This window comes from Condylura cristata, unplaced genomic scaffold (genome assembly GCF_000260355.1).
Source record: "Condylura cristata isolate star-nosed mole 26May11 unplaced genomic scaffold, ConCri1.0 scaffold00029, whole genome shotgun sequence".
Taxonomy (NCBI): Eukaryota; Metazoa; Chordata; class Mammalia; order Eulipotyphla; family Talpidae; genus Condylura; species Condylura cristata.
The window spans coordinates 20,463,242-20,475,959 of record NW_004567130.1 but is presented as its reverse complement, the minus strand read 5'-3'; the positions used below and the strand labels follow the sequence as shown (position 1 = coordinate 20,475,959).

Below are 12,718 nucleotides of genomic sequence, written 5' to 3'. Positions count from 1 at the left end.
CACAAGGCCAAGGGCCCCTCAAAGCCCACAAGGCCAAGGCCCCCCAAAGCCCACATGGCCAAGAGCCCCCCAAAGCCCACAAGGCCAAGGGCCCCCCAAAGCCCACGTGTCTAGTTTTACACCTACCATGGCCACTGAAGCCCGCCCTCGGGTCCCAGCACTCCCCTTCAGAAAGCACAACACACACTTGCTTCCCTCAAAACCCTCAAGTGAGAGCAGTGAGTCCCGAAGACCCCAAGACAGGGGAGGGGGCGTCAGCAGCCCCGCAGCTGCAGGCTCAGTGGAGCTCACCCGTCCCCGGGGGCAGCCCCGTCCCACCCCACTCTGGAGGTCAGTGCCTGCGGGCGGGCGGGCGGTCCTTGGGGTTCTCGTGGGGACCCTCCACCCTCCTGGTCCTGGGCCAGACCGGGAGTTTCTGCTAGAGAAGCTGAGGCCTATTTAAGGGAAAAACATGCAAACCCAAAAACCTGATCTTTTTTTTTTTTTTTTTTGCAGGTGCTAATATTTCTTACTCATTAAATATGGTGATAATAAGTAGCTTTGAAGGATTTTCCTTTATATTTTGATGCCCAGGGTGAAATCAAGTTTGTAACTTTTTTTATATGTTATGGACATGGTACTTCTATTTTTTAAATATTATATTAGTTCATTTTTACATATTTTTGTGCATTTTCCCATCTCAGTTGCAATCCCCTTGGGTTTCCCATCACCAAGTCACCCTGTGCCATCACCATAGTCCAGTGCATTCCCCTCCCCCCACTGTTTCTGATCCCATTCCCACCTCCACCCCTGTAAAATGTCTCTGGTCTATAGCTATTCATCATTATCATTAGTTTCTCCCCTGGTCCGTTATATTCCTCCGACGAGTGAAACCACCTGGTATTTTCCCTTTTATTTCAATCAGCATGATCCCTTCCAGCTCCATCCATGTTGCTGCAAAAGGCATGTGTTTATCTTTTTGGTTGCTGAGTAATATTCCATTGTGTATATGCACATCTTTTTCATCCAGTCATCCACTTTGGGCATTTGGGCTGCTTCCATATCTTTCCCATTGTGAATAAAGCAGCAGTAAACATGGGGGTGCAGATGTCTTTTTGAATCACTGTTTCGGTGTATTTTGGGTAGATACCTGGGCGTGGGATTGCTGAGTCATAGGGAAGCTCCATGTTTAGCAATTTGAGGAAACTCCAAACAGCTCCACAAACCAGATCATTTTATTCAGAATTTTAAAACATTGATAACGAGGCAAAGTTTCTGTAACATCACGGCACTGTTGTTTCCGTGTGTCGGGCACTGTTGTTTCCGTGTGTCCCGAGAGTTCGGAAAACCGGGAGGACAGACACTGGGGCGGGGAGGCGCCCCTAAGGACAGTGGGGGTGTTGAGGTGATGTGAGACCAGGGAAAGCCAAGGTCATGGCCCGGAGCAGGCTGAGGTTTCTGCTCCACTTTCCCTCTGGGTGTGTCACTGTGAGAAGCACCCCCGTGGGACAGCTCACAGTAGTAGTCAGCCTCGTCCTCTGGCTGTGGCCCCGAGATGACCAGGACCCCTGCATTGGCTGAGGTGTCTTTGGCCCCAGAGAAGCGGCTGGGGACCCCGGCGCCCTGGCCCTTATCCGAGTCTGACTTGTAGTACAGGAGGTACCGGGGAGGGCGCCCTGGCTGCTGCTGAAGCCAGAATATGCCATAGCTGCCAACGTTGATGTCACTTCTCAGGGTGCAGGTGAGTCTGGCTGTGGCCACAGGAGCCACAGATAGGGAGGGCGGCTGGGTCAGCATAGGCTGCAAAAGGGAACCTGCGCACAGACACGACAAGTGAGGGTCAGTCCTAGGCAGTTGTGTGGTCAGTGGGACGGGTCAGACCTCTGAGATGTGCCCACCTGTGCAGAGGGACAGCAGCGCCAGGAGGAGAGGCGTCCGGGCCATGGCGTGCGCAGCCCCCGAGTCCACACGTCTGGGCCGCCCAGGCCTCCTTTTCTTCCCACCCTCAGCCATGGGGGGTGGGGCGGGGGGCTGGCATGCAAATGGGGCTCAGCCAGGCACTGCCAGCCCCTCCCTGGGCCCTGGAACCACAGTTCAGCTTACCCCATTCTTGGGGGAAGTTTGCTTCACCCCTTGGGAGAGCCCTGGGAGGAAGCACCTGCTGTCCCTGGGGAGCCGCCTGCAGGGAGCCCGGCTCAGGCTCCTGGAGCGGGACAGAGGCCCGCGGGCGCCCCGCAGCGCCCCCTGCTGGCGCCGGCGCAGCTGCCCAGAGCCCTGTGGCAGGTTGAGGCAGCTGTGGGAATGGCCCCCCCCAACCCGCAAGCTGCGACCCCATTCTCGCCCAGTGTGGCCCCCAGTGCGAGCGCGGTTATGCCAACTCCTCGCTCTCACGTGGGGTTTGATGAGTAACCATGTAAGGTTTCATCCGGGAGAAGATGCGTTAAAGATGGTTTTGTGGGGTACTCCTTGGGCCAACAGGTAAAGCGCAGCGCTGTGGAGATGTCCTGGCCCTGCAGCGCGAGTTCGATGCCGGGCCAGGGAGGGACCCCAGGGCGCGGCAGATCCCTCCAGTCTCCCCGCTGCTCCTTGCCAGCAGTGTTTCAGCCCTTCTGCCTGTGCTACTCCCCACTCTGCCTCTGGGGAGCCCTCCCCCGCACCTCTGGCCTGGACCCCAGTTCTGTGTGCATGAATAAATAAACCTTAAAAGCAAAAGGACGGCGTTGTGGCGCCACCAGCTAGCAGAGGTCGGGGCGCAGGGGTGCTGGGGCTCATGGAGCAGAGTGGGGTGCAAACAGGTGCCCCCGGACACCGGGCGGGGACAGGCGTGGAGGGCGCCGGGGTGGGGCAGGCGCGTTCCGGGGCACAGGCCAGCGCCCCCGCATGCCCCGCAGACCTTACTGGGCAGAGGACAAGGGGCGCCCCGCCCTGCGGCTGCTGGGATCTGTCCACCTGCCGCGGCTCTTTGACGGCGCCCGGCCTCCCTCCTGTTTCTCCCACACCTGTGGCCGTCACCGGGTGAGTTATTCGGCGAGACCCCAGCAGACCCCTCCCGAGGAGGTATGAACCCAGCGTTGGCCCAGAAGATTCTCCTAGCGCCGGCGGTCACCTGCGGAGGGTGGCTCGGCCCTGGCGGAGACGCCCCGACGACGGTCCGGCTGAGGCCGGGACACCCGCACGGTGCCCCCACGGACGCGGCCGTCTCGCGCTGCACCCATCTGCGCTCCCTCCGGCCTCTGGGTCGGGCCCGCCCCTCGCCTGGGGTTGGGAGCTCTGGCGGGCTCGGTTGGGCTCTGCAGGAAGGCGCCCGTCAGGCCCGGGGACGCCGCGGGCAGCTGCTAAGCCAGAGCCCCCGCAGCTGGGCGCCAATCCCCGGGCCGGCGTCGGCTGGCACTGCCCCCTGCTGGCCCCGCGCGCCGAGCGTTGGACAGTGGGCGCCCTGGAGCGGCCTTCTCTGCTGCTCGTGCTGTACACTCCGTGAGGCAGGGCCTGGAGGGTTCCCTGGCGCCTCCTGGGCTGCACCTCCTCAGCGCCACTTGCTCTCGCTCCATGCAGGAGGCCCTCAGGTGCTGGGCTCCCTGACACCCCCATGGGACAGGGGCCCAGAAACGGCCTCGAGGGAGGACTTGTCCTGCTCCAGAGAGGGACAAAGGCTGGGTGGGTCCAGACAGTGGCTGTCTGCAACCTCTGCTGCTCCATACCTGTCACCGCCACTGTCCCAGGTGGCCGCGGTCCTGGGAACTGAGTCTCCATGAAGAGGGCAGGGAAAGGGGTGGAGTTAAGACGTGGTGGGGGGCACTGCCCCAGGGGTCAGCGAGCTGGGCCCCCATAGAGAGCAGCAGCTGGGTCCCGCCCAGCCTCCACAGCAGCTCAGGGCTCCTGCTCCCGCAGAGGACAGAGGGGTTTGCGCCTCCCTTCCCCGCAGGCCTGCAGTGCGGGCGGGCACTGTCACTGGTCTGGCAGAGTCAGCCTCGTCCCCAGCTGGAACCCCGCGATGGTCAGGGACTTGGAGCCCGAGAACTGGCCAGGGGCCCCAAAGGGCCATTGGTCATTACCATGGATCAGGGGCTTGGGGGCTGTTCCTGGGAGCTGTTGGAACCACTGCGCAGAGTGACCGTCTCCGACGCTGAGCCGCTCCCAGCGCAGGGGTGACCCTCTGCCCAGGGCCCCAGAGATGGACTGTGGCTTCATCTGCATAGACTGGGCCCAGGATCCTGGGAGGGGAGACAGGGAGATGGTGATCTGGGGTCTAGATGATTTATCAGGGGCTCGTGCATCTTCTGAGAGCCCATCCCCTGGTTCCTGTATCCAGGCACCTGTGCAGAGGGACAGCAGTGCGAGGAGAGGCGTCCAGGCCATGGTGCTCACAGCCCCTGGGCCACACGGCTGGGCTGCCCAGGCCTCCTTTTCTTGTCCACTCTTGGCCATTGGGGGTTGGCATGCAAATGGGGCTCAGCCAGGCACTGCCAGCCCCTCCCTGAGCCCTGGTGCTGAAACTTACTCACACCCCACACTGTGGAGGGGGTCTGCTTCACCCTTTAGAAGAGCCCGGGGAAGAACAGAGGTCCCTCACAGGTAGCCCAGCTGAGTCAGAGAGGCTGGTGCTGAGCCCCTTTCTGGGAGCCCTGAAGCTGCCCCCAGGCTCAGGCTCTTGGGGCTGACAGGTCCTCACTGAGCTCATGTGCAGGCCCCACAGCCACTCTGTTCCCATGGAAACACTCCTGTTGCACAAAGTCCCTGATAGCCACTGTTGGGCACCCACTGCTGTCACAGCCAAGGTCTGATTCCTGGATATTGGTCAGTAGCGTCTAACTAGTGGCCTTATACTTGTATTTCACACAGTAGTGCATAGACACTCATCTGTACTACGTAAGACACTAGTAACCGACTGCAGAGCATGTGGCAGAACACTCTAATGGCACCACACATCTTGTGTCTTGGACAAAGAGAGTCAAGCCAGGATGGAAGCTTCTAGGAAGTGGTGTGAAAAGGGAATTTTACAGATAAGTAAGTCTACTGACTTAGGATTTATTGACTTACGAGAAATCAGTAGCTTCGGTAAGGTGAACGTTACCAGAAGCAATGTACTTTGACAAGTGCTCTATTTCTGTCGGACATTTCCGCTATGTCCTTCAACATAAAGTGTCCCAGGGCTCATGTACGTGGTTTATACTGTCAACAGTTTGCTACCTTCCTTTCCTTACTCCTGATGCTGGCTTCACAGGGAGCTGAGCGTGACGTTTCAAAGTTTTGTAGATGAGTATCTGGACAGGCTACATTTACTCTGATTTAAGTATTCTGAAGACAATAAAAGCAACCAAGTGTTTATTAGTGATTATACCTTCAGTGCGGAGACTTAACTGACAAAAACCTCAGCACTTAAGATGTCATGCACAGACGTAAGAAGTTTAAGATAATTACAAGTTACTAGGGCTCAGAAAAGCAAAAAACTAATCACTGAAAGTGTTGTTTTGGATGTTATCAATATGCAATTTCTAAAAATGCACTCCCCACCACCATAGCAAGACTGGCACTGACTGATGTGACTGTGAGGATGTGAGAGACACCTCACTGGCTCGCCTACATGCACGCAGGCTGGGCTGTTTGTTGGTTTCATACACTTTATTTTTTAAGAGTTTAGGGGGCAACAGAACAACTGACCAGAAAGTACAGGTAGCTCCTCTGTATCCTTTTATTTCTGCCCCATTCAGTCTCCTCTATCGTCAGACCCTTGCATTGATGTGGGACGTTTGTGGTAACTGATGACCGATACATTTTTAGTGACTAGTAAAGGCATAATTTACCCTTTGTGTTTATATTCCAAGGGTTTCTGGCAAAGGAATAACATGTATTCACTACCCCAGAATTCTACAGAAGTTTCACAGTCCTAACATTTCTCTGTAATCCCCTACTCATCCTATGATCCACCTGAATCTCTGGCCACCAGATTATTTTAGTCTCCACAGTTGTGTCTTTACCTGAATGTGGGACAGCTGGGCTGTACTATCAAACGTGGCTATGCAATTTTTAAAGCTTTGTATTATACAAAACACAACTACAAATTACAGTTTGTTGTGTTTCCTAAATGTAGTTAACAGTATTAAAACCAAAGCAACTTGTAATGGTAGGTTTTTTTTTTTTTTTTGGTAAATCAAGCTATGTCTCAAATTGACTAATATCTCAACGTATATTCTGATGTAACCTAGTTTGCATTTTTGCTAAAAACTTGTACATAATCAAAAAACCCTTGAGGTCTTACATAGTCAAATTAGCTACCTGACATTCAGTTAATAGGATGCTACTTCTTGACACAACTGACTTCTTGTGGCAGTCTGTAGGTTTTCCTGTATCTTTTTTTTTTTTTTAAGATTTATTTATTTATGCATACAAGAACTGGGGTACAGGCCAGATGTATGGATTTACCAGAGATAGAGTGGGGAGCACAACACACTGACCGACTGAAATACACTGCTGAGGGGAGCAGTGGGTGTTTCAAGAGAAGTCTGCCCCCTATGTGGTTCACTCTCTGGCTGGGGATTGAACTCATGCTGCAGTGGCTGACAGCTTCACAGTGCTTCACTTTAACCCATTGTGCCACCATGGAGGGCCCTGTGTCATTGTCTTGTAGTAAAATAAGGCCTGTTTGTAGATAAAGGTTCAGAATGTTAAAAAGACATCTCCACAGTATAAGTTCTTTGAGGTATAATGGATACTGAATTGTGGCTCCATATTTCTATTCATTTTAATCAAAAATGATTAAAATACAGATTTCCCCCCTGTATGTGTTCTCTGATGCACAATGAGGTTTGACTTCTGTGAGAAAGTTTTTCCACAGATATTACATTCATAGGGTTTCTCCCCAGTGTGTGATCGCTGATGTTTAGCAAGGTCTGATTTACGGTAAAAAAATTTTCCACACTCATTACACTGACAAGATTTCTCTCCTGTGTGAGCCCTGTGATGCACTGTAAGGGATGACTTGTGACTGAAGGATTTCCCACATTCATTACATTCATAGGGTTTCTCCCCTGTGTGTTTTCTCTGATGTAAAATAAGTCCTGATTTCACGCAGAAAGATTTTCCACATTCATTACATTTATAGGGTTTTTCTTCTGTATGAGTTCTCTGGTGTACAATGAGAGCTGACTTGTGGCAGAAAGCCTTTCCACATTCATTACATTCATAGGGTTTCTCACCAATGTGAATTCTCTGGTGCTGAGTGAGCTGTGACTTTTGGCAGAAGGTTTTTCCACATTTATTGCATTCATAGGGTTTCTCCCCTGTATGTGTTCTATTATGTTTAGTTAAGTATGATTTATTATAGAATATTTTCCCACACTCATGACATTCATAAGGTTTTTCCCCTGTATGTGTTCTGTAATGTTGAGAGAGTGTGGACTTATGGCTGAAGAATTTCCCACATTCAGGACACGCAAAGGGTTTCTCCCCTGTGTGAGTTCTCTGATGTACTGTGAGGTCAGACTTCAAGCAGAAGGTTTTCCCACATTCGTAACATTCATAAGGTTTCAACCCTGTGTGAATTATCTGATGCCTGGTGAGTACTGACTTGTGGTAGAAAGTTTTTCCACATGCATTACATTCATAGGGTTTATCCCCTATATGAGTTCTCTGATGCTGTGTAAGATGTGACTTCTGACAAAAAGATTTCCTACACTCGACACATTCGAAGGGTTTTTCACCTGTATGAGTTCTCTGATGTACTATCAGGTGTGAATTCATACAGAAGGATTTCCCACACTCATAACATTCATAGGGTTTCAACCCTGTGTGTGTTCTCTGATGTTTAGTGAGGTCTGATTTTTGGTAAAAAGTTTTTCCACATGCATTACACTGATAAGGTTTCTCCCCGGTATGTGTTCTCTGGTGTAATGTGAGAGCTGATTTGTGGCTAAAGGCTTTCCCACATTCATTACATTTATAGGGTTTCTCCCCTGTGTGTGATCGCTGATGTTTAATGAGGTTTGACTTATCCCAGAAAGTTTTTCCACATTCATTACACTGAAAGCGTTTTTCTCCTGTGTGTATTCTCTGATGTCGAGTGAGATGTGACTTCTCCCAAAAAGCTTTCCCACATTGATTACATTCAAAGTGTTTTTCTCCTTTATGAGTTTTCTGATGTTTTGAGAGGTGGATCTTCCTCGTAAAGTTACTCCCACTTTCATTACATTCATGCTGGTTCACATGTGCCCCGTGATGTTTCAAAAGGGTAGACTTTACACAGATGGATTTTCCACCATCACTGAATTCATAGTGATATTCCTTTGAGGGAATTTGATGAAACAAGGAGTTATCACAGAAAGTTCTCCCACATTCATTAAATTTAAAGTCATTCCCTTCTGTGACTGTTCTCTTGTGTGTGCTGAATATTGCTTTTCCAAAGAAGGATTCCTGATACATGTTATATTCAAGAGTTTGCTCTAAAGTTTGAGTCTTCTTATACTGAATTGGGTCCTCATTATGAATGAAAATTTGCCCATTTTTAAAAATTTCACTTTTCATTCTACTATGAATTTTCTCGTGCTTAAGACGGAGCAGCGTATTTTCACAGTTCTCAAATGTATCAGTCTTTTTTCCTAAATTGTTTTTCTTATTGATAATCAATTCTGAAATACAGTTCAAATTCACTCCCCATGAATCACAGTGGGAAACTATTTTTCTGGAAGGAAAAGAATCCGTGTCCAAGTTAAGTGGCTTTCCATTACCTTGTTCTTTAGTCAGCATTTTCTCATTGAAGTATATAACTCCCCACATATGGTTAGGCTGATTTTCCTGGCTTCTCTCTTTCATGTGATTAGTTTTCCAGACTTCTGAAAATAAGAAAAATTAATCTTGCCATAGAGGTATTAGCATATTCCTCCTGGGTGCAACTTAATAATGCCCTGTATTACAGCTATTTCCTCCTGGACAGAGAACATACGCTGCATAATTTCTATTCTGTTCAGTCTACTGGGGCTTATTTATGCCCCAGATATGGTCTATCTTTCTGGATACTCCATAATCAAGTGAAAAGAATACATATCCTACTATTTGGGGTGGTAGTCTATGAAAGCTACTTCAAACCTTTTAGTTGATGGGTTCTTCAGGCCTTCTATCTCTCTTGTTGATTTTTTTGTGTGACAGCTCTATTAACTGCTGAGCATGAAGCCAAAAAAGCTCCCAAATATAACTGAAGATTAATTCTCCTTTCAGTTCAATCAATTTTCCTCTGGTACTCTGAGATTTATCATTCTAATGGGGAATCTCCTTCAGGTTCCTTCTGTCTATTCTTCTTAAAGTGGAACACTCACCCAATGTAATTCTTTAATTTCTTTGACATTTAACATACATGAGTATATGCTTGTCTGAGCAGTTTCTTCATTAAAATATATCTGACATATAACATTATGTAAATTTAAAGATGTTAGTTCAGACACATGTAGTGTCGTTGCCCTTGTAGGGAATAGTTACTGCCTCTATCATGTTACATAATTTTTCTTTCACTTTAGGGGCTGGGATAACTAAACTTCTGATATTTAACAAGTATTATAACCATAATACATAACATATGTTGTTTATATTCTCTATACTGTGCATTAGATCTCTGAGGCATAGATGCTACCTGTTGCAAGTTTGTACTCTTAAAACAACATCTGTCCTTTTCTACTTTAACCCCATTCCTTAGCAACCATTTCATTATTATGATAAGTTTGACTTTTGTCAGGTTCCACAGATAGATGAGACCATACAGCACCTGTTTCTTCTGCCTGACTTACTCATAGTATGATGAGCTGACGGTTTAGTCCCTGTTTCTGCAAATGGCAATGTCTTTTCTGATCGCTGAATAAAATTTCAACGTGTGTTTGTGTGTTAAGTTATTTTTCCATTTGGCTACTGTGAATAATGAAGCAATAGACTCGGTAATGCAGGTAATGGCACAATATCCTATCTTCCCAGGAGAATTGATGGATCATAAGGGAGGTTTACTGTTCTTTTTTTGAGTAACCTTTATATTGTTTTCCATAGTGGCTACATTGATGCATATTCTCAACAACAGTGTGCAAAAGTTCCCTTTCCTTCACATTCTTGCCAATTCCTGTTACATCTTCTTGATGCTGCTCATTCTGGCAGGTATGAAGTAACATCTCACTGTGGTTTTGACTGGTATTACATGACTACCTTACCGTTATATTAGCAGTAAAATCATTCTTTTTACTGCTGTGCTCATTACTTGTATATGTTCATTAGCATTCATTATATAAATGCATTAAGTATAAATTCATAGCAGCATTATGTAAATTCATTAAGAGATATTATTCTTTTCACTACAGTACTCTAGGCTATGAGAAAATAATTGGCACACAAAAGGTACTCAAAAATTATCTGAGTCAAAAGTATATTAAAGAATATCTGATAACAGCAGGAATGCAGGTAAAGAGATCAAGTGAAGTTTCAAAAATCAGTATTCTCAGTGAATTCCAAGGCATCTTTAAAGATGTATTCTTGAAAAGACACTTCCAGATGACCAACCTGCGGATTACCCACAAGACAATGATAAATCCCCTGATGTTTATCTATGTAGTACATATTAACTCACTTGGAAAGTTCTGACTTGGGAATTCTTCCTCCAATATCCATGGTTCCTCTCCTTGTTCCAGTCTGAGTATCACCTCTGGTTTGGTAATGCAATACCCTGTCAACATGAAACAATTTAGGACTTGGACCACATGGTCTAGACTGCAGGGTCTTTGAAAGTGGAAATTTCTGATGAAATTTCAGTGAAGATGAAATTAACATTTCAATGGAGAGATAAGTACAAGTATCTATCCAGTGCTCACAAGTAAAAAAAAAAGAGTCCTGAATTCCAATCTTAAATATTAAACATTACGCAGAAGGGCATTGTGAGCAGAACTCACCCAGTGAAACGAGGTTGCTGTAGTTCTCCAACGTCACGTCTCTGTACAGGGACCGCTGAGCTGGGTCGAGGTGCTGCCACTCCTCCTGGGTGAAGCCCACGGTCACATCCTTAAATGATACTGATCCCTGGGATTTCTGTTCCATCTGAATGTTCAGAATTAGATGACATGGTAAAAGACAGATGGAAACTCATTTCTAAAGTGACTGTTATATAATGATCATCGAAATGGCTTAAAGAATATTTGTTTTACTTTATGCTTGGAGTATGAGAAACCACGTTAGGAACAGTATGATAGTCCTCATGTGAAAAGTTATGTCCCTACACTGTATTAGAACCATTCTAGTTCTTGGAAAAACTAAGATTAACAAGTTTTCTAGTATTCAAGAATATAATCTGGTAATGTTACAAGTGCAACAGTGAAAGTTCACACAAGACAGCCAACTTAAATGAGAAGTGAAATTCTTTTATTTTTTTGGCAAAGAGCAGCCGAAGAGTAGCACTGTGCTGTCATGCACACAGGGACATGGCAGGAGCAAGTCAGGGAGCTGCTCACAGCACAGGAAGACAGCTAGTAAGGGGGAGGCGGTGTGTGAGGAGCCACGCAGGTGCTGGGAGGGGGCCCCAGAGGAAGCCCGGCGGAGCCTGTCAAGTATGTGATTGCCTTCCGCCGCAGAGAACATCTTTAAGCACTATGTGTAAAATATATATGAGTTTCAATGTATAAACAGAAATAAACATTTTTATTAATTTTATTTTTATTTAGACTTAAAAATGTAGAAAGACTTCCTCACATTTTATTGCACACATGTTCTAGATGCTAACCCTCAGTTCAGTGCCAATAACTAGAAGGGATTTTGAAATTACTGTACTTGAAATGTGTATAGGACACACAGGAGAAGGTCACTGATTGGGCAGTTTCTGGTACCATTGATATTGCCTGGCTCTACTTCAGGGATCAGTATTACAGAGACACGGGAAATAAAAAAATATGTGTATATACTGACATTATGTGAACAGGTTTTAATTTTCTATATACAGAACCAGATCTCCTGAAAAAGGAAAGAAGAATGAGAAGACAAAATACCAGCACTTAGAGATAACTATGGCAGTAGGACCTGGGGGTGTAAGCAGGGCCCTGACAAAGGAGGCAGCCATGGTGATTGTGCTCGGTGGCATGTCAGTGCAGAGGGGGCCCCCAGTCCCCATGCGCGCAGAACCATACAGGCACTAGTCACTCAGTCAGACATTTAAGAGAAAACAGGCTGAGTGCTGGATTTTAACTGACAGATTTTGTGTGTACTGGAGGGCTACAATGAAAACAGCTTGGCAGGAACTGACAATTGCTGGTGTTTGAAGCCATCCGCATGACGCAGACGTCTCTCAGAGAGCTGAGACAGAAAAAATAATCAGGCATGAAAGCCGAGGGGAAATGCTGCTTTAGCGACTAACAGAAAATAGGGCATAAAAACCATGAGTAAATGTTCTAAGCAGTGGGAATGCTAATTCAGAATGAAGATGTTTTAAGACTCAGATAAAGATATGGTCATCTCAGTAGATACAGAAAAAAAGGAGAAGAAATTCTTGGCAAACTAGAAACAGAAGAATTTCCTGGATACGATAAAAAGTTTTTGTTTTTTTTTTAAACAAATACTTCCAGCAAATACCTTGTAACAGTGAAATAGGGAGTGTTCGACTTAAAACAAGAACCAAGATAAGATGTCTGTTATGCAACATTTTTTTTTAAAGATTTATTTATTTATTCATACAGAACTGGGGTACAGGCCAGAGATGTGGAGGGTGAGAGGATTCACCAGAGACAGAGCGGGG

General features: G+C 47.0%; 2 protein-coding genes across 2 annotated transcripts; both read right to left on the bottom strand.

Moving 5' to 3' along the window:
- Positions 1-1,214: 1,214 nt before the first annotated feature.
- LOC101623056 (immunoglobulin iota chain-like) lies at positions 1,215-1,923 on the bottom strand. Its single transcript, XM_004690743.2, has 2 exons — positions 1,878-1,923; positions 1,215-1,793 (listed from the first exon to the last, which is right to left on the bottom strand). Exons 1-2 carry the CDS (start codon positions 1,921-1,923, stop codon positions 1,219-1,221), a joined length of 621 nt encoding a protein of 206 aa, XP_004690800.1. The 3' UTR covers positions 1,215-1,218.
- A 4,494-nt stretch (positions 1,924-6,417) lies between these two features.
- LOC101622601 (zinc finger protein 33B) lies at positions 6,418-11,058 on the bottom strand. The gene is made up of 3 exons (XM_012730891.1): positions 10,890-11,058; positions 10,571-10,666; positions 6,418-8,804 (listed from the first exon to the last, which is right to left on the bottom strand). The coding sequence occupies exons 1-3, from the start codon at positions 11,032-11,034 to the stop codon at positions 6,733-6,735; spliced, it is 2,313 nt and encodes a 770-aa protein (XP_012586345.1). The 5' UTR covers positions 11,035-11,058; the 3' UTR covers positions 6,418-6,732.
- Between the last annotated feature and the right edge of the window lie 1,660 nt (positions 11,059-12,718).

Bases quoted from the DNA above. Each gene is read 5' to 3' on its own strand.
- LOC101623056 (XM_004690743.2), bottom strand. From the start codon at position 1,923: ATGGCCCGGACGCCTCTCCTCCTGGCGCTGCTGTCCCTCTGCACAG. The intron at 1,794-1,877 runs GTGGGCACATCT...GTCTGTGCGCAG, and splicing joins GCTGCTGTCCCTCTGCACAG to GTTCCCTTTTGCAGCCTATG.
- LOC101622601 (XM_012730891.1), bottom strand. From the start codon at position 11,034: ATGGAACAGAAATCCCAGGGATCAGTATCATTTAAGGATGTGACCGTG. The intron at 10,667-10,889 runs GTGAGTTCTGCT...TCATGTTGACAG, and splicing joins CAGCAACCTCGTTTCACTGG to GGTATTGCATTACCAAACCA. The intron at 8,805-10,570 runs GTGAGTTAATAT...TCTTATTTTCAG, and splicing joins CCCAAGTCAGAACTTTCCAA to AAGTCTGGAAAACTAATCAC.